Source organism: Podarcis filfolensis (genome assembly GCF_964270895.1).
Source record: "Podarcis filfolensis genome assembly, chromosome: 14".
Taxonomy (NCBI): domain Eukaryota; kingdom Metazoa; phylum Chordata; class Lepidosauria; order Squamata; family Lacertidae; genus Podarcis; species Podarcis filfolensis.
Window position 1 is genome coordinate 8,810,431 of NC_139616.1, and position 21,881 is coordinate 8,832,311.

General features: G+C 45.4%; 1 protein-coding gene across 1 annotated transcript in view; it reads left to right on the forward strand.

Annotated features, from left to right (window-relative positions):
* Positions 1 to 18,926, forward strand: part of TBC1D21 (TBC1 domain family member 21) — a 36,866-nt gene extending 17,940 nt beyond the window's left edge. Inside the window, exons 5-11 of the mRNA XM_083586928.1 lie at positions 1,577 to 1,687; positions 2,365 to 2,465; positions 4,285 to 4,381; positions 5,801 to 5,898; positions 16,636 to 16,752; positions 18,407 to 18,496; positions 18,857 to 18,926. Coding sequence (XP_083443054.1) covers positions 1,577 to 1,687; positions 2,365 to 2,465; positions 4,285 to 4,381; positions 5,801 to 5,898; positions 16,636 to 16,752; positions 18,407 to 18,496; positions 18,857 to 18,898 — 656 coding nt within the window. The 3' untranslated portion in view covers positions 18,899 to 18,926. The remainder of the gene's footprint in view (positions 1 to 1,576; positions 1,688 to 2,364; positions 2,466 to 4,284; positions 4,382 to 5,800; positions 5,899 to 16,635; positions 16,753 to 18,406; positions 18,497 to 18,856) is intronic.
* Positions 18,927 to 21,881: the final 2,955 nt, after the last annotated feature.

Sequence of the window (21,881 nt, forward strand, 5' to 3'; positions counted from 1 at the left end):
TGGTTGCATGTGTTTGCATTATTAAGTTTGTTATGAATAAAAAATCATTTTAAGTTAGAGCTTAATAATTATTTCACTATTAATATACTTCTTCTTAATTGTATTCCACTATTAATACACTTCTTCTTAATTGTATTTCAGTTCAACAATTACTTTGATAAAATACATATTTTGTTATGTGCAAATGGCATTAGATACCTATTAGGTCCATCAATTACCGTATAGGATATATTCAACACGCAAAAACAACGACAATTTGTTGTTGACAAAAGACAGCTGGACATATAAAGGGCCCCATTACCTTCAGTAGCTTAGGGCCTCATCAAACCTAAATCCAGCCCTGGGGATGAGGGGATGCTTTGTGGTGCACATGAAAGGAGGAGGAAGAGCTAGTTTTTATTTTTCAAGGTAAAGTTTATTTGTTAATTTCAAAAGGTATGTTTTCGTTTCAGCTGAACATGAGTAGGCATGCCACTTGACTAAGATCTCTACACCATCGTGTAGAACTCCTATGATTCTGCCTTTGACATTGTGCATAGCTGTCAACTTTTCCCTTTTCTTGTGAGGAATCCTATTTGGAATAAGGGAATTTTCCTTAAAAAAAGGGAAAAGTTGACAGCTATGCATTGTGCTGGTGGGTCCAGAGTGGCCCATGTCAGCAGAGGCAGAGCCAGTGCCATTGATTCTGCTGTTCCTTCTCAGTGCAACAGTCCAGAGGTGGGGGACCTAAGGCCAGATTCTCCCTGCAGTCCCTCTTGGGCTGTTCAGCTGACTGAGACACAGATTGTACAGTGGGCTAGATGCAGTTTAGGGAGTACAAATTTCACACTTCTGAAAAAGAAATAGAAAAGACCATGTTTCTTAGAGACTGTGCATTCTGGCTGATGAGTGTGCATATTGCCCAGAGAATGCACAAAATGCAGTTGAGATGTGTCATTCCCCAAAGCCTGTTGGAGGTCATACATAATGGCCAGATGAGGAACAAAATTCAGTCAATATATGCATATTACCCCAAGCCCTGGTTGGGGATTGTGCATAATGACTGGAGAATGTACTAAAACCTAGTCAATATATGGGCATTTGGAGTTGGAGGTGTATGGAACCTACCAAGACCCACACCTCACTTGGGTCCATTGTCAATCTGGGAGCCTCCTGAGCAATTGCAACAGCAGGGAGGGCACTCAAAAAAAGGGGGGCACTGAGAGAAGCTTGCCCTACCCCACAAACAAAAAACAAAATACCCTGGGGCCATTACTGAAATTAACAGTAGGTGACATTCATGAAAAGATCCAAAGATTAAAAGGAGACTGTTGGAATGAATTAGAAGGAGAAAGAGGAGATACTAATGTGCAAATGAGATGTTTTAATGCATGCTGTGAGACCAATCAGCAAGTGAATGTACTGCCTGGCTCACTGGCATCTACTACAGCATAAATTAGAATGGTTGAGATTGAATCCAGGTCTTTGCTTGCAGCAAGCTGGCAATATCACTCAGAGGGGTTGCAGCACCTTTCTCTCCTTGTACTCTGGCTTGGTTTGTGGCAATAGCTTCATGTGGCCATTTCTTTTCCCACAGAATCTGATGTTCAGAGGCTTTACATTAAAGATGCACAGGGCAACACACTTGTAGACAAAAGCCAGCTGGAAAAGATCCTTCTGCTGAACTATGTGTGCAATGTGAAAGCTGGTAAGTAGATGAACAGAAAATCCCATCATATCTGGCCTTTGTAGAGGTTAATTCTGATGCCATTCCCAACCCACGCTATTTTAGTTTTTTCTGGTTTTCCTCCCATTTTCCCCAGACCAGATTTCTGGCATATGCAGTTGTTGTTTAAATACAATTATATTTCCTACTTGTCTCATGGTAGACTGTTGATTTTTTTGTTTTGTTTTTAAGGCTACCATACCCTTAGTTTAAAATTTCCTGGTTGGTTGACCTGGGCTAAGTCTGGCAGGACAGCTTACTCTATGGTCTTAACCCCTTCATGCATTAATTAGACTTAAGCTTGTTGGCAGGACAGCTTACTCTATGGTCTTAACCCCTTCATGCATTAATTAGACTTAAGCTTGTTGGTTATATGAGACTGGTTATCCCACACTTGTGGCATGGGAGTGATGTGGGCTCTCCTGGGAGGAAGTCTTCAGAATCAAAGGAGGCTGGTACAGCAGTGTCCTCTGGCCTGGAAGGACAATAAGAGGCACCACATCAGTGGTGCTTGCGTGTGGGTTGTAACTGGGGACAAGCTGTAACAATGAATTATCTGGTTAGAAAAATGGGGAACTAGAATAATTATAGAACAAGAGTGATGGGCAGAACGTTTCATCTGTATCTCCCCATCCCACACTCTTTCTGCTCTCTGGCAGAATATCAGCAAGGCTTCCATGAGATGCTTTTGCTTTTCCGCCTACTTGTGGAGAAGGAGCATGAGATCTACTGGCTCTTCCAGTTCTTCCTCCAAAAAACAGTAAGTTAGTTGGTTGATTGGTTGGTTGGTTGATTGATTTGCACCTTGCCTTTGCAAGAAGAAGCGTCCAAAGCAGGTTGCAATATTTTTAACTATTCGAGAAATGTGCAAAAATCAGAATGGAGCCCATAAAAGAACTCACCAGCAGAAGAAATCAGAATACAGCAGGGAGACTAAAGACTCAAACAGAATGCTAAATGCTTGCTGAAAAGTACATTCTGTAAAGACCATCAGTGATAGTGCGCTTGGCGGCAGAGTTCCGCAGTCTGTATGCTGTTGTGCAGAAGACCTTTCTCCTTGCTTCTCACCAACCCTACAACAGCTGGTAAGAACACAAGAAGAGTGCTGCTGGATCTAGTCCAGGATTCTGTTGTAACCTTCTGGAAAGCCCACAAGCAGGGCCCAGGTGCAACAGGGGTTTCTCCACTTGTGATCTCCAGCAACTGGTATTCAGAGATATGGTTTCTATCAGGTACTGTTAGCCATTATGGGTCCACACAGTCTCCAGAATCAAAACACTTTAGAGCTGGTAGGGACTTTGGAATTTGTACTCAACCCTCCGCTCAATGCATGGTCTGCAGTGCAGGATTCTACAGAATCCCTGAGAGATGACTATCCAGCCTCTGTTTAAATGCTTGCACCAATGGGGAGCCCCCATCCCCACTTAATGCAATCCATTCCCCTGGTAGAAAGCTCTTACTATTAGGAAGATTTGCTGAAAACGACTTCCTAGCCAGTTCTACTCCTCAGTTCTAGTCCTGGAACAGCTGATAATAAGTCCATTCCATCTTCTACTGCATACTGAAATATGAGAGGCCCCATCAGTATTGGCATTCCACCGGCTCTTGAATACGCATGTTTACACAAGCATTCTCCTGACCTCCTGGCTGGAATTCCTGGCTTTGATTGTGGTTTTTGCTGTTACACTGTTTTAATAGGCTTCTTTACTATGTATTTTAATTGGCTTCTTTGTTAATGTATTTTAATTATAGATGTTTTAATGTGGTTGTTTTACTATTTATTTTAATTACAGGTAGCTGTATTTTTATAATTGGTTTGATACTCATTATTTGGCTGTGTGCTTTTATTGCTTGTGAACTGCCTCCGTATATCAGTTCTAATAACAACAACAGCCACCCTTCAGCTATTTGAAGACAGTATCCCACTTAATACCAGTATGTTGATGAGCAGCAAGGCAATTGTGCTTATACCCTGCTTGTGGACTTCCACAAGCCAAGCCACTGTGTGAAACAGCAAGCTGGATCCTATCGATAGACATGTATTCTGATACAACAAGGTTCATGTACTCTAACTCATTTATATATTTGTTAAGCCATCTTGTGGGTCCTGATGGATGGGAAGCTTGGGGTGGAAGTCTTTTTAAAGAGTGCATTTGCTTGATGTAGGAAGGTCTCTGAATTCCAAATAAATGCTGGAGATTTTCTTTATAAAACAAAATAGAAGACACGGGGCAATGCACATCTCCAGTTACAATCTCTTGGAGCAATGAGGCAAAGGACTTTCTGTTGAAGCAGAGGCACAGGAGTGCCTGTTCTGCATTCTGTGCTGGGGAACAGAAGCTAGCACATCCAGCATTTTGCTAGATATCCACAATAGGGACTTCTCCCATACAGGTCTGGGCAGAGTACAAATGTGTCCCTGGAACAACTATATATTTCGGTTTCCTGGGTGTCTTGGGGAGGACTTATTCCCATCATGTGGACTGACCTATGCAAGATCAGGACGCAGCCAGCCCGCACCATCTGGTTTCATCATGCTCCTTTGAATATTTTCACAGCCCAGGATTCTTGTTTTCCAGGAGAATAGCTGCATTATGAACGTTGGGGTGGAGAAAAACCTGATCATGCTTAGAGCCTTGATTGCATTTATGGATCCAACCTTTGCAAAGCATTTGGGTAAGTTCTGCCACCTGCCCAGTTTCTTCAGATATCACACCACATCAACATGCCTGCAAAAGTTTTGGGATTGCCAACTGCTCTAGCAGGCCACAATATATGGGTAGTGAAAAGTATTGTTGGCTTTAAGGATCAGAAGTTATACAGGCCAAGATATGTGTGCAAAGAGAGACAGATTCTTTTCCTGCTTTTCTTTTATTTATTATTTTCAATTTTATACATTTCAATAATTTTACAATCATTTTAACATTTCAAAACTCAGCTTCCTTGATCCTCTTTCTGCAGTTCCTTAAATTATTTTTTTATATTTTCTGCATATTCCAAATTAATTTAATTTACTCATTTATTCATCTACTTTAAATATATACTCTTATAAAACTGCAGGTTATTGCAACAATCCTGCCAACATTCTTATCTGTTTACAGTTTATTTATAGATACAGTGGTACCTTAAGTTACAAACGCCTCAGGTTACAAACGCTTCAGGTTACAAACTCCACTAACCTGGAAGAGTTACCTCGATGTGAGAACTTTGCCCCAGGATGAGAACAGAAATCAAGTGCCGGCGGCACAGCAGCAACAAGAGGCCCCATTAGTGAAAGCACGCCTCTAGTTAAGAACAGTTTCAGGTTAAGAACGGACCTCCGGAACAAATTAAGTTTGTAACTAGAGGTACCACTGTATTCCACAAACCATTTCCATTCTTTTTTAACAAGTTTATTATCTTAATTTCTTATTTTTCCAGTAAGGTTCACCATTTCTGCATATTCCATAAGTTTTTGTATCCATTCTTCTTTCGCTGGGACTTCTTCATCTTTCCATTTTGGGGCAAGTAACATTCTTGCCGCTGTAGTTGCATACATGAATAAATAGTTCTGTCCCTATAATTCCCAAAAGGAAAGCTACAGACAGATGTGTTCACGGTAAGAGCAATTGGATAATGGAATAATTTGCCTAAAAGGTTGAAGGTCTTCAAGCCAAGGTTGGACAGCCATCTGTTGAGAATACTGTAGCTCTGGATTTCCTGCATAGAGCAGGAAGCTTAAGCAGATGACCTACATGATTCTATGCTTCTACCTTCTGTCCTCAACACAGAAGGCAGCAGGACAGGAAGTCTTGTACCTCACTGTTCCAAGATGCCATCAGCATCATTGATTCACAAAACAACAATAGGAAGGCATTCCCAGGGGTGGTGGGTTCTCCTTTGCTGTCAGTACTTAAGCAGATGCTGGCTGGCAGGGCATCCTATCAGGGATATTGTTGTCGCATCCTGCACTGCACTGCAGATCCTACATGGATCAGGAAGTTGAACTGGATGAGCTTAAAGGTACCTATTTCTTCTGTTAGGGCAATCAGCCAGTCCCTCTTGGTTGAGATAGGATTCGTGGGTTCTAAACTTCTATTTCCTTAATATTTCTAGAAGAGAAAGGTCGAGTGGTACAGTCTTTGTTCCCTTGGTTCTGCCTGTTTTTCCAGCGAGTTTTCAAGTCTTTTGACGATGTCTGGAGACTTTGGGAGGTGAGTGGTTTTTGCTATGTACATGGCTGGAAGTTTATGCTCCTAAGAGACGCTGGATATAAAACACCCCTCAGTACCTGTTTGGGTGACTAAATGGACAAATCGTCTCACTTGGTATAAGGCAGCTTCATCTGTGCATCTTAATGCATTGGCATATTTTGCTTGCTACCATGCTGGCTAACTGGATTTAGATTGCTTCCACATGTCATTCCTAAGAGCAACAGTGATAGAGAGGCAGTTCCTAAAGCAAATGCATAATTAAATGAGAATATATATCTAGAGAGAGAAGGGGGGAGAGGGATAGGGAGATTCTCAGCACAGTCCTGGAAACCTGCATTCAGATTCCAGTGAGCAAAATCTTTTCCATGCAGCGGATGCCACAGTGGATTTTAAATGCAAAATCTGTTTCACTACGGCTGGCAGTTCTCTCCGTTTTGTTGACTCTCTGGGCAAAAATTAGGGGGCTTGGCAGCCATGCCAGACGAGAAACAGCCTCTCCGTGGTGCTGTGCCAGTTGCCTCCCTGATGCTGGCCAGTGATTCCTGCCAGCTACACAGCTGGTGCGCATTAGTGGTTGCGCCACAGCTCCTCTTAAAGCCTTTTTCTTTTTTTGCCTTTTTAAGTCGAATCCCAAATGGAGGCCAGGACTGCTGCTGTAGCAGGATGTTCTGACCCCGCCGAACAACAGCCATTTGTTTAGCAGCCTCAGCCGCCCCTCCTGTACCCCGGCGCCTTTTATTATTTCAATTAATATGTGCAGAGAATTTTTCCCTTGTGTTTGTCCTTCCTGCTGAGTCGGCTTCTGCACACCAGCCGTTTGCCGGTAATTATGTGGAAGGGAGGTGAAAGGGCAAAGCTCCATCTGGGTTGGGAAAGGAAAGTTCTTCGCTATCTCCAAAGAAGCTCAATTAATCCAGGCCATTAGGATTTGCGTTGGTGATATTGTTGTAGCAGGTCGGCCTCCTATCCAGTTCCTCTTGGGGTCTTTGGGCTTCAAGCAGTTTATTGCAAATGCTGAATATCCTTCCTAGGGTTGCCAGACCTCAGAGTTTGACCTGATCTTTTAATGTTTCAGGGTTCTTCTATGGGTCTCTAGTGGAAGGAGTAAAATTTCAGGGTGAAGGGTCAGAATCAAAGGGACAAGCTCATTTCCTTATGGCTTAAGAGGTTTCTTTTTTTTCTTTTGTAACCCCCTCTTCTCATACGTCTGTCAGTCTCTAGCACCAAGAAATCAAGCAAAGGAAGGACTGTGGACCAGTGGTGGGGCATCTGCTTTGTCAGTGTTTGAAAAGGAAAAGGTTCTAACCTCGTTTGTGAAATATACTCAGAGTCGAGAATGGATTTCATGCTCTTTATTCAGCTCATAGTGGTGAGGAGGAATGGAAGTTCCCCCAGAATGTCTGCTTTATATACATTATTTACACAATGGGCCCCACGTGATTGGCTAATTCCGGGATTCACCTGTAGGCCAATCAGGTTGTGGATTCACTTCCACCTGGAGCTGGATTGGGTGGCTCCTGTGGACCAACCAGACTGCTGCATTCTGGGTCTTATTGTTCTAGGACCAATCAGACTGCTGCATTCTGGGTCTTATTGTTCTAGGACCAATCAGACTGCTGCATTCTGGACCCTATTGTTCTAGGACCAATCAGACTGCTGCATTCTGAATCCTATTGTTCTAGGACCAATCAGACTGCTGCATTCTGAATCCTATTCAACTCAGTACATAACACTTTGCCTCCTTTGCCTAGTCCTTGAGAAAGAGTACTTTGCAGAATGCTGCTTTTATTCTTAAAAGTTGTCTTCTACAACCACGACCAACAGCTTTATACATATCAAACGCAACCAGCTTTCGACCATCCAACCAACCCACCGCACACACCATCAATGACCACTCTATATATACAGGCATACGCAGGTGAAAGGTTGTATGCGTCATGCAGGCTTTCCCAATTCATTGTAGGCCGCTGACTCATGCTGACTCAGTTCCTTTTGTATTAAAGAAACAGCGGCTAATTTTTAGCCGTTACATGCTTTGCATGTAGAAGGTCTCTCTGCCAATCAGTGCAGACAAATACTGAGCTTCCTACGTGTCTTAAGTAAAGCTTGTTCCAGCTATGCACAATCCTTTGCCCATGTCATAGTCAGGGCCGTCTTTACCCGGGGGTGCAAGGGGTGCAAGGCACCCAGGTGCCGAATTCTGGGGGGCACCAGGCGCCCGCCGCTGAAGTCGCCTAAGCTCTTAAATGTCTACCTGTTACGAAATAATAAATAATTTTGATCAAGCTAGAAAAACAAAATACATGTATACCTAGGTATTACTGAAATGTATACCTACTGTTTCACTAAAGGACTTTCGACTTTGTGTGCTCATTTACCAAAGACGCACCATGCTTGTCATTCACAACGGCAGCGCTTTTCAGACTCAATGACGGCGCTTGTCATTCACAAGAAGAGATAAGGTGTAAGTGTGGTGTCTGACATAAGCATAATAAAAGTTAATTTGGGGGTGCTGGGCAGATCTTTATATATATATATAATTTTTATTGATTTTTCCATGTATATTTCTTCTAACAATATATCTTTAACAATTTTTCATATTTCGACCCTCCTCCCCTGGACTTCCCTCATACTCCTGTTTTGGTTTATTTCCATATTGTTCACCCTGCATATTGTTTCCCCAAAATTTTCTCAATACATATAGTCTTATTTTTTGTTGTATACAGTTGTGATTGTTTACTCAAACCCTGCCAATGAGTCCATTTCTTTATGTTGCCTCTTCATATATGTTGCGGTGCATATGCTAAAGACAGGGCTGGTCATAGTCGGGTTACAGGCAGGCAATAATCAGGCAATAATCAGGGTTGAAGGACTCGCTGGAAAGCAGAGTTGAGGAGCAAGCCAGAACCAAACAACCACCAAAGAAACATGGGCACACTAGAGCACAAGAAGACATTCCTTCTCAAATAAAGCTCATCTTGAACAGGAGTCCTTTTATACTGTCTCCTGCCCAAAATGATCCAATGACCAGCCTGAATGGGCAGAGTCAACCCAGAGCATGAAGAATCCACTGAGAAGCTACCACCCGCAGCCCAGTAGTTCACCACACCTATCCAGATGTTCCTGAAAGTTTCACTAGGCTTCCACCCCTTCTGCACCAGCTGAGACCACCCGTCCCCTGAGCCACAGGAGACCTTAGTACAGGCTTCCTCAAACTCAGCCCTCAGGAATTGTTTGAGACTACAGTTCCCATCATCCCTGACCACTGGTCCTGCCAGCTAGGGATCATGGGAGTTGTAGGCCACAAACATCTGGAGGGCCAAGTTTGAGGAAGCCTACCTTAGAAGCAACCTTGTCCCTGCCCTCTTTCCTCCACCAAATAATGCCACATTAGTTTCCCCTGCACTGGTTTAGCTTACCTCTGTCTTGCTTAAGAAATAACCAAAGGTCACCTTCTCTGTTGTACTGGCTACATGGCAGAATTGGATTTAGCTAAGCTCTATTTAAAAATATGCATGCGGAAAAAACTTTTCAGCCCAGATCAGTCTGTGCTCCACAGGAAATCTGAGATTTTCTGTTCATAAAGGGCTTTGCTTCCCTTCCTGAAGGCTGGAGTGACTCAGTATCCTAATCTTGGGCAGGTCATGGAGTGGGAAAGGAAAATATGGGGGAGGGAAAGCACCTGAACAGTAAGTTATCTGGTCTCCTTCAAATCTTGAAGGTGGGCCTCATTGTGGCAGGATAAACCCACAACGGTCACAGCCACACCTAGGATTCTCATCTTCCAATTTTGTCGCTGCATTTTAGAGTTCTGGAATTGCCTGGCTTTGCGTCCAAAGTAGATTCAATGCATTCAGAATTCTCATTTTTTTTCTTGGTTTTTAAACTCTCCAAAGGTTGCATGTGCCACACACCGCATGCACATTCTGCTACAACTTTCGGCGACTCTGTTGCATTCACATCTTCCTCCCCCCCCCCCATCATTAATTCACACGCAAGCCTAGATAAAAGGTGGAACAAAAAAGCCTATTGATAACAACAATCATAAATAAGCTGTCCTTCATCCTAAGGTCCTAGGGGAGGTTACAACAATTAAAACATAAAATTAAAAGCAGTTTAAAACATATTGCATCCTAGAAATAAGGTGAGTTCTTAAAATATACATCCCACATGGCAAAAGTGTGGGTAAAGAGTTGCACCTTCCGCACCTAATTCTGTGTTGCAATGCAATAACTAATGAAGATTCTTTGGGTGTGGTGTTTTACTAATGCACAAGACCAAAGCCCCCCCCCAAAAAAACATGATTGATGTGCAACCACACCAAGAGAGCCATTTTGCAGTGTTTTGTCAATGTACCTGTGCACAGGGGAGGGGTCTAAGAGATGCAAATTCTCTGAAGGAACGGAAAGCTGTGAATGAGGCATGCTCCAATTCTGAAATGGTTGTTTGCCATTTTCCTAGTTAAACCAGAATCTGGGATGAGTGGCACGCAGAGCAAAACAAATCAGGAGAAAAACAAAGGAAGTTACAGAGGAAATTGACCCCTTTCTAAGGCTCTAGGTGCCTTGTGGTTCCTGCTGGCACCCAGCTATGTGTCAGACTAGACACTTCCTTGATTGGTGTGCTGAACTACTCCTTCTATACAGATCCTGAGAAGTCAGGGATAAGATTCTTTGCAGTGTGATCTTCTGGTGTTACAAAACAGGCATCTTCTATAATAACCGGGCATCGCAGTGTGGCTCATATCACCTTGTTGTCATCCTTTCTCCTTCAGACATAGTGCATGTCTTACACAAAACAACACTTGGGTGCACACATTGCTGTCAACCTAAAATGACTGATGGGGAAGAGAAAGTAGAATAAATGCTAAGCAGAGATTTCAAGCGGTTCAGCCCTCTCCCTCGCCCGCTTCCCCATCACATCCACTGATTCTAGTGAGGTACGCTGGAAGAATTCAGCTTCTGTGCATTCTGGTGCAAATTGATCTGATCTGCAGCAGCTCCCAGACCAATGTGCTGAGTGAGATGGAATAATCCTTCAGATCTTACACTTCTCTGAATCTTTCGGTACAATTTTCAGCTCAAAATGTAGCAAAGTGTGCCCAAAATTGCAGAAATGTGTTAAAATATGTACAGTGATAAAGAACACATACTTAAGTAAAAACTTTTGCCCAGATCTTTTTTAAAAAACAACAACAACAACCAGCAAGTGGCAAATATTTGGGTTGCAGGGAGCATTCTAGTCGCCACATATTCGGAAAAGGACAATCAATCCAGGGATTGCAGTGACTCATCTACGAGAAGAGGTTAAAGCATTTGGGGCATTTGAGATTAGAGAACCAGGCAAGGAAGAGGTGACATGCTAAGTTTATGGAATTATGCGTGGCATTGAGAAAGTGGATAGAGAAGGGTTTTCTCCCTCTCTCACAACACTAGAACTTGTGGGCATCTAACGAACCTGAAAGCTGGACCATAAAGAAGGCTGATCACTGAAGAATTGATGCTTTTGAATGATGGTGCTGGAGGAGACTCTTGAGAGTCCCATGGACTGCAATAATAATAATAATAATAAATTTTATTTATATCCCGCCCTCCCCAGCCGAAGCTGGGCTCAGGGCGGCTAACAACAATCAAAATAATCCAACATTCTAAAAACATTCATTATAAAATTAATTAAAATCAAATAAAAATCAAATTGATGGCAACCATTAAGCAAAATTCTGTGCAGATTGCCAGAGGAGGGGGTCAGGCTGTGCCCTGACCAAAGGCCTGGTGGAACAGCTCTGTCTTGCAGGCCCTGCGGAAAGATGTCAGGTCCCGCAGGGCCCTAGTCTCTTGTGACAGAGCGTTCCACCAGATTGGAGCCACGGCCGAGAAAGCCCTGGCTCTAGTTGAGGCCAGCCTAACCTCTCTGTGGCCTGGGATCTTCAGGATGTTTTTATTTGCAGACCGTAAATTTCTCTGTAGGACATACCAGGAGAGGCGGTCCCGTAGGTACGAGGGTCCTTGGCCGTATAGGGCTTTAAAGGTTAAAACCAGCACCTTAAACCTGATCCTGTACTCCACCGGGAGCCAGTGCAGCTGGTATAGTACCGGATGAATATGATCTCACAGCGAAGACCCCATAAGGAGTCTCGCCGCAGCATTCTGCACCCGCTGGAGTTTCTGGGTCAGTCTCAAGGGCAGCCCCACGTAGAGCAAGTTACAATAATCCAGTCTGGAGGTGACCGTCACGTGGATCACAGTGGCTAGGTCAGGGCGAGAGAGATAAGGAGCCAACTGCTTAGCTTGGCGGAGATGAAAAAATGCCGCCTTTGTTATAGCTGTAATCTGCGCCTCCATAGAGAGGGAGGTATCGAAGATTACACCCAAACTCTTAACGGACGATGCTGGCACTAATTGCACCCCCGCAAGAGATGGGAGTTGCCCCCTCAATCCCATATCGCTCCGTCCCAGCCAGAGGACCTCTGTCTTCGAAGGATTTAACTTCAACCGGCTCCCACATAACCAGGATGGCCATCCATCAACAGATAGAGTTGGGTGTCATCGGCATACTGGTGGCAACCCAGCCCAAAACTCCGGACAAGCTGGGCGAGGGGGCGCATAAAGATGTTAAAAAGCATCGGGGAGAGAATCGCACCCTGAGGCACTCCACACACCAAGGAGTGGCGCGATGACAATTCCCCCCCAAGCGCCACCCTCTGACCCCGACCAGAGAGAAACGAGCGCAGCCATTGGAGGAATGTGCCCTGGATCCCCACGTCGGCAAGGCAGTGGTCTAGGAGTTCGTGATCGACCATGTCGAAGGCTGCTGACAGGTCTAGAAGAATCAGCAGCCCCAACCCGCCTCGATCCAGCTGCCTGCGGAGATCATCTGTTAGGGTGACCAGAGCCATCTCGGTCCCATGACCAGCGCGGAAGCCGGACTGGAATGGATCGAGAGCCGATGTTTCATCCAGAAACCTACCAAGCTGTTCAGCAACCGCTCTCTCAATCACCTTACCCAGGAATGGAAGATTCGAAACCGGGCGGTAATTGGATAGATCTAAGGGATCTAATGATGTTTTCTTTAAGAGCGGACGCACCACTGCCTCCTTCGGTTCCCCTGGGAATATCCCGGTGCCAAGGGACAAATTGATGATATCACCCAGGGGGGGCCCACACCTCGTCTGGACACGCTCTAATCAGCCAAGGCGGGCACGGGTCAAGAGGACAGGTGGTGGGCTTTCCAGCTCGGAGGAGTCTGTCCACATCGGCTGGGGATATCCAGTCAAAGTGGTCCAATACTGGACCCGAGGACAGTCGAGGGGCCTCCAGTTCCTTTATTGTATCCAAATTGGCAGGGAGGTCATGGCGGAGCAACAGGACCTTCTCCGCAAAAAAGCTCGCAAATGCCTCACAGCTGTGTGTCAAATTGTTATTTAAATTTGGCTGTCCTTCAAGGGACGTTAAAGACCTAATTATACTAAATAATTGCGCCGGGCGAGAGCTAGCGGAGGCAATGGAAGCCGAGAAGTAGGACTTCTTAGCGGCCTTCACTGCCATCTTGTAGCTTTTCATAAAAACCCTATAAGATGTTCTTGAGGCTCCGTCACGGGCACCCCGCCATACTCGCTCTAGCCGTCTGAGGTCCCGCTTCATTTTCCGAAGCTCCTCGGTAAACCAGGGAGCCCGGTTTCTGCGGGGTCCCAGAGGGCACCTAGGTGCGATCTCATCGATGGCTGCTAAGAGCTGGATATTCCAGCCCTCAACAAGCTCAGTCAATGAGTCGCCAGGGGGAGCAAGGTCCCACAAGGCCTGACGGAATCTATCAGGGTCCATCAGCCTCTGCAGGCGAGCCCAAATTGGCTCGCCACCTAAGCAGGGTGGGGGTGGAAAATCAATCCTGGCTTTCAGAGCGTGGTGATCAGACCATGGCACCTTCATCGAAGGAGACATGATCACATCTATACCGGCGCCAAAGATCAAATCCAGCGTGTGGCCTGCTTGATGTGTGGGGCCCGAAACAAACTGGGAGAGCCCTAGTGTCGCCATGGAAGACACCAGGTCCAGAGCCTGTGAGGAGGGAATGGCATCAGCATGGATGTTGGTCCCCCAATACCAATGGGTTAGGGAACTCCAAGGCCCAGCCGGCCACCACCTCCAGCAGGCCTGACAGGGTGGCTGCTGGTGCGCTAGGTGGCTGGTACACCAGCCAGACAGCCAAGCTCACCTCGGAGCCCCACACTAGGCCAACACATTCAATGCCGGAAATCGATGGCGATGGTAGAGCCCTGAAAGAACAATCTTCCCGGATTAATAATGCCACCCCTCCCCCCCGGCCCACAGTCCGCGACTGGTGGAGGACGGAGAAACCCGGGGGCACCATCTGTCGTAAGGTAACAGTTTCCCCTTCGCGCACCCAGGTCTCCGTCACACAAGCCAGGTCAACCCCCTGTGAGGTGAAGAAGTCTCGCAGAGTGGCGGTTTTGTTGCCTATAGACCTGGCATTGCACAACACCAGTGACGGAGGTGAGTAATCCTTGCTCACCCTACCTTCGTCCCTCGGGATGGGGCGCAGATTGGAAGGGGTACGAGCATATCCGTATCTCGATCCCCTTCGCCTATGACATCTGCCCCCACCGCCATACCTCCCTCGCCCCACTACGGTAGCAATCCCAAGCCTCAAACCAACCTCCATTTACAAAATAAAAAACAAATCAAACCAAAAACAATTGTACCAACAAAACAAATCCCCACCCCACTCACTATCCAACCCCAAACCAACATAAAATGGAACAAAATAAAAATACAAACTGCGGGAGGAAGACAGGAGTGCCTGGCGTGCTCTGGTCCATGGAGTCACAAAGAGTCGGACACGACTAAACAACAACAACAATAACAAACCTGAATGATGGAAAATTCAGGACAGAGAAAAGAAAGGACTTTTTCACACAGTGCAACACAGTTAAACTCTAGAACTTGCTCACACAAGAGGCAGTGAGGCCACTAACTTGGATGGCTTTAAAAGAGGATTAGACAATTTCATGGAACATCAGGCCAATCAATGCCTACTAGCCATAATGGATACAGGTGGTGCTGTGGTCTAAACCACTGAGGTGGCTCGTTACATGGGTCTCCTGCTCCTCATTTAACCCCTGCAAAAACCCTGTCGGTGTCAGGAGCCGATACAGAACAACAAACCCCTGTGTTGCAAACTTAACACAACAAGCAACACAAGCAACACGAAGACCAGTATACTAGATAGCACTGCAATTCTTATTGCATAATATACAACAAAAACAAATTGTGTACACTTGTAAATTCTCCAATATATTTGAAATCAAATGAACACATATCTGTCAATCTTTGAAATTCCGTAGAAGTATAATAAGTCTATAGTTGAAACAAAGTAATAGATGCTATCCTGTGGGCTAAGCAGTAAAACATTTTAGGCGTTCATAGTGCTGAAGTAGTAATTGAATAACAACGTAGGACAGTGATCCCGGATAATCTGACTGTTTCGCTGGAATTTACAAGTGTACACAATTTGTTTTTGTTGTATATTATGCAATAAGAATTGCAGTGCTATCTAGTATACTGGTCTTCGTGTTGCTTGTGTTGTTTGTGGTGTCAGATGCCAGCCAGCAGTAAATGACACAGAGTTAAGTGAAGCTAACACTTCATTAGAAAAATCAGGATCGGCACAGGAGTGTCAGGCCTAATGAGCACACCAACTCTCTCTGGTAGGTCTTGCCCCTATGAGGCAGTTGTGGAGGCTGGAGGTCCCTGCCTTCACACAGCTGCCTAAGTGCCCTCCTCTCCCAGGGTTTCTGCAAGCAATCTGAGACTGCGCCAGCATGCCTGTCCTCTGCTCCTCCCACTTCATGCCTCTGCGGGTTCTGGGAGACCAGCGAGGAGAGGAGGCTGTTGCAGCAGCAGGAGACACCTGTGCCTCTTCACCAGCCAGACTCTCTGCCTCTTGGGCGCCTTCCTCTCCTGCTTCTGATTCTGGACTTCTCTCTGCCACAGACTCTCCCAGCTCACCAAGCCCTTTTACCCCTTTAGCTTTGTCGCTGTGGTCTAAACCACTGAGCCTCTTGGGCTTGCCAATCTCAGCCCCACTCACCTCACAGAGTGTTTGTTGTGGGGGAGGAAGGGAAAGGAGAATGTTAGCCACTTTGAGACTCCTTCGGGTAGTGATAAAGGGGGAGATCAAATCCAAACTCCTCCTCCTCCTCTTCATCATCTTCATCTTCTATAAAAGAATGGGAACTAGGAATTTGGCACAGGATTCTATGGTATAATGTATCCCATTATATGAAAATATGGGAATGAATGTTAAATAAGTGCAAAGATTTGTTAAAACTGTGACATAAGCTAATTTTTAAATGTCATAATAAATACACAAACACAGAACAAGCTGTTTTAGAGGTTATATAACAACAAAATGTGTTGGAGATAATATTCAAAATGTATAGTTCACACAAGAACAATCGATCATGTGTAAGCCACATTTGTTACAACACCCTCCAGAATATTTATAATGATGGTATTTTACTTTTCTTTTAACTTTTTTTGGGGGGAAATCTTCTCTGTCTATACAAAATTAGAGTTCAGATTTTTTTAATGAAAAAAAAATCACAGGTGAATGCAGAGATGGAACAGACGTATGAATGAGCACACATATAATTGGCACAAGCTGGGAATAGACTGTTCCGTTCACCCCTAATTCTAGCTTGTGTTGGTCTCCTCCAAGGTGTTTCTGACTGGGCTGCCTTGCAGAAACTTTCAAGTGATTGTAGCCTACACAATGTTGCAGACAGTGAGAGATCAGATCCTCAGAGAAGACATGAATGGAGACGACATTTTAATGGTGAGTCAGACTATCAGGACACCTAAAAGTTACATGAGATGGGATTTAAGCACCAGGACTATAATCCAGGGTACCCTGGAATTCCCACATAGGCAAGCTACCTACAAAAATCTTGGTGAACATTGTATGCTGCCCTGATATTTTACGATACAGTGGCATACACATACCCTTATAAATGAATGAATGAATGAATGCTGAATGGTGAAGTTGTAGGGTTGGAAGGAAAGCAACGGAGCATACCTAGGGAACTTCTAGATTTTTGCTGCTGCCTGCCACAGAGATGATAATGCACCAATACGACCTAACCGTATTCAGCAACCATGCTATAAACAAGGGGTAGGAAACCTGTAACCCTCTGGATATTATTGACCTCTAACACCCATCAGCCCCAGCCAGCCTGGTCAATGGTTAGGGATGATGGTAATTGTTGTCCAGCTACATCAGGTGTAGGCAAACTAAGGCCCGGGGGCTGGATCAGGCCCAATTACCTCCTAAATCCGGCCCGTGGATGGTCCTGGAATCAGCGTGTTTTTACATGAGTAGAATGTGTCCTTTTATTTAAAATGCATCTCTGGTTATTTGTGGGGCCTGCCTGGTGTTTTTACATGAGTAGAATGTGTGATTTTACTTAAAATGCATCTCTGGGTTATTTGTGGGGCATAGGAATTCGTTCATTTTTCCCCAAAAAATATAGTCCGGCCCACCACATAGACTGAGGGACGGTGGACCGGCGTATGGCTGAAAAAGGTTGCTGAACCCTGAGCTACATCTTGAGGGCCACAGATTCTTGCTCTCTGCTGCTGCCAATTGGTTACTCTCATGATAAAAGTCACCTTCAAGATCATCTTCAAGTCCATTCTCTTACATGTGCTTTTTTACTCTTTAGACTATATTGGGCAAAAAAGATTCCTTCATTGTGGGGAGTTAAACTAGACGATACTCATGGCCCCTTCCAAGTCTACAATTTTATTGTTCTGTGAAGTTTGTAATAGTTGGGGGAAATTAACAGATCACATTCCACTGTGTATGTGTTTTAATGTTTTATTAATATTCTTAAATATGCTTTATACATCAGCCCAGCAGATTGTAACAGCCTGGATCCTGGGGGAAATGCCAAAGATCATTTGGATGAACTTGAATTGAACTGTGAACTGAATGTGAATGGACTAGTTCATTTTGTGAAGGAACCAATATTCGTTCCTTTTTAAACATTTTGAAAACTAGTCCCTAAATAATAGCTTTCTAAGCTCTGAGTTTAATTCAGATATAACAATCAATGAGTGCACAGTCTGGGCACACAATAGTTGAGTAGTACAAATCAACAAGTCTAACCCTTTTATGCAAACACATGGACCTGTGTTTGGTGTAATGTGTGAACGAGACTCAATGACAGCAAAGAAGAGCAATAGCAGAGTCGGGAGGCTCCAGGGATTGGCGGTGCCATCCTGCAGGACGGTGGGCATCACTAGTGATGCTTCCCACTGGTGCTGGAGCTGACTGACTTTTAGTCTGATCACTCATCATTCTTCTTATATTCAAATATTTTCATATCAGAGACTGCAATACATTTGCAACCAAACAAAAATGGCAATATAATCTGTGAAACAGCAAGCCTGGTTGACTGATAAGCTGTCACTTTTCTTCTCTGTTACAGCTGTGCAATAACATCGTAGATCTGGATGCCGATGAATTGATCTCCAAATCCTGTAACACATATGAGGTTCTCCTGAAATATAAAGATAAGGTAAGGCGGGGGGACTGGAACTCTCCTTCCAATATAATATTTCTGGGTTCGGAGAAGGATTCCATACACAGGCTTAAGCTTTTTCTTTAAAAAAGAATTTAAAATCCTGTCCTCGCAATAACAAACAAAGGCAGCTCAAACTCAAACACAACTAGACTTTGTTACTAATCAGGCAAAAGCCTGAGAAATGTCACTGTTGGGGGTACAGCTGGTGCAAATACCCCTGTTGACCTTTGTGAGGTCATTTGTTCCCTGCCACTTCAGGCAGTTTCCCTAGTTAAATAAAGGGTGGCAGGAGGTGAACAATGACATATTCTCTTTGTTATATATATTTCTGATGTGTCCTCCATTTGTCCTCAGGTTCCGAAGGAGTTCAAGGAGTTCTTTGGTCTGTCACTGTAATAAAGGTGCCTTGTTATAAAAGTCAAAAGAGTCACGTGGCCTGAGTGGTGTTAGTGACACAGAATGGAAATCAACTGGGGGCAGATGTCCCCTCTCCGCTCCTATTGACATGGGTCAGAGCAAGAAAGGTAGACTAACTGCACGCACTGTTGCCTTAGCACCAAATGGAGCATCAGGCTAGTTGAAGCCAGACCAGATCCACAGACAGTGGATCCTTAAGAGGATACAATGTTCATAAAGATGACTGAAGCTGTGATGTGGCTTGCTCCCCTACTGCACATTACCGAGCATAAGGAATGGGCAGAGTTCAGAGGCAGAGTAACTCTGCACATGCAGAAGGCTCCAGGTTCAATCCCCTTGCTTCTCTAGGATGGCTGACAGTCACAATGGACAACACTAAGGTGGCTGTTCCAAGGGTCTGGTAGAGCAGCTTCCTCTGTTCCTCTGCACCACTTTATTTAAGATTCTGTTTCACATTTCCCCACGGCAGGATTACCTGGAAATATGTTAACAGCCCTCCTTTTGAGAAAGGGATCAGGTGGTGGCAAGGACCCATCTCTGCCTGAGCTCCCAGAGAGCTGTTCCTGTCAATGTAGACCAGGGATGAGGAAACTGTGATTTTCCAGATGTCAGCCAGCATGGTTTATGGTCTGAGATGATGGGAGTTGGAATCCAACAACGCTTGGAGGGCCACAGGTTCCACACCTCCAATGCTGGGCCAATAGGTATAATAACAATAATAATAATAATAATAATAATAATAATAATAATAATAATAATAATAATTTATTTATACCCCGCCCATCTGGCTGAGTTTCCCCAGCCACTCTGGGCAGCTCCCAATCAAGTGTTAAAGACAATACAGCATTATATATTAAAAACTTCCCTAAACAGGGCTGCCTTCAGATGTCTTTTAAGGATAGGATAGCTGCTTATTTCCTTCACATCTGAAGGGAGGGTATTCCACAGGGTGGGCGCCACTACCGAGAATGCCCTCTGTCTGGTTCCCTGTAACCTCGCTTCTCGCAATGAGGGAACCACCAGAAGGCCCTCGGCGCTGGATCTCAGTTTCTGGGCTGAACGATGGGGGTGGAGACGCTCCTTCAGGTATACAGGACTGTGGCCGTTTAGGGCTTTAAAGGTCAGCACCAACACGCTCGGAAATGTCCTGGGAGCCAATGCAGATCTCTCAGGACCAGTGTTATGTGGTCCCGGCGGCCGCTCCCAGTCACCAGTCTAGCTGCCACATTCTGGATTACCGTAATTGCAGTTTCCAGGTCACCTTCAAAGGTAGCCCCACGTAGAGCGCATTGCATTAGTCCAAGCGGGAGATAACTGGAGCATGCACCACTCTGGCAAGACAGTCCACAGGCAGATAGGGTCAACCTGCGTACCAGATGGATCTGGTAGACAGCTGCCCTGGACACAGAATTGACCTGCGCCTCCATGGACAGCTGTGAGTCCAAAATGACTCCCAGGCTGTGCACCTAGTTCTTCAGGGGCACAGTTACCCCATTCAGGACCAGGGAGTCCTCCACACCTGCCCACCCCCTGTCCCCCAAAAATGGTGCGGCATGGCAAAAAGTGGCTTCCCAATTCAAGCTGCTTCCATCCTCTGGACAAAAACTTCAGCACTTCTTTTGAGACTTTCCGGCTCTCAAGTAGCACGAAACGCCAACCGACTCCGTCACGTGCACTTTCATTTGAAGGGAGATGGGAGCAGGTCCTTGCCGAGTAAATGTTTCCATTGGCCTCCTCACCTCCAGCCCGCTCTTTCCTTCTGCCCTGCTAGCCTCTCCTCGAGCTGGAAGCGCAGGCATCGGTTTCTGTGGGCGCCTGGCTACTTAAAAGCCAAATAAACAAACACGAAAGGAAGAAAATTGCAAACGAAGTGGAGCGAGGCTGCCCGCCGAACTGTGACATGTTGAAAGTGACCTTGACAGACTCGGTAGAACCTTGATTTGACACTTATCAAATGCGACAGAGGGAGACGCAGCGGGAGGGAAGGGAGGGGCACCTTCTCAACATTCCCCCCAGGACTTGCTCAGCTCTAGAGCCAGAGTAACTCAGTGTGTCTTAGGATGCTGGTTGGAGGTTGAATCCTGACAAGACAGAAGTACTGTTTTGGGGGGACAGGGAGCGGGTGGGTGTGGGGGATTCCCTGGTCCTGAATGGGGTAACTGTGCCCCTGAAGGACCAGGTGCTCAGCCTGGAAGTCATTTTGGACTCACAGCTGTCCATGGAGGCGCAGGTTAACTCTGTGTCCAGGGCAGCTGTTTACCAGCTCCACCTGGTACACAGGCTAAGACCCTACCTGCCCGCGGACTGTCTGACCAGAGTGGTGCATGCTCTAGTTATCTCCCGCTTGGACTACTGCAATGCGCTCTACGTGGGGCTACCTTTGAAGGTGACCCGGAAACTGCAGTTAATCCAGAATGCGGCAGCTAGACTGGTGACTGGGAGTGGCCGCCGGGACCACATAAGGCCGGTTCTGAAAGATCTGCATTGGCTCCCAGTACGTTTCCAAGCACAATTCGAAGTATTGGTGCTGACCTTTAAAGCCCTAAACGGCCTCGGTCCTGTATACCTGAAGGAGTGTCTCCACCCCCATCGTTCAGCCTGGACACTGAGATCCAGCGCCAAGGGCCTTCTGGTGGTTCCCTCATTGCGAGAAGTGAGGCTACAGGGAACCAGACAGAGGGCCTTCTCAGTAGTGGCGCCCACCCTGTGGAACGCCCTCCCATCAGATGTCAAAGAGATAAACAACTACCTGACATTCAGAAGACATCTTAAGGCAGCCCTGTTCAGGGAAGTTTTTAATATGTAACACTGTATTGTTTTTAACACTTGATTGGGAGCCGCCCAGAGTGGCTGGGGAAACTCAGCCAGATGGGCGGGGTATAAATAATAAATAATAATAATAATAATTATTATTATTATTATTATTATTATTATTATTATTATATCTGGTTACAGAAATGGG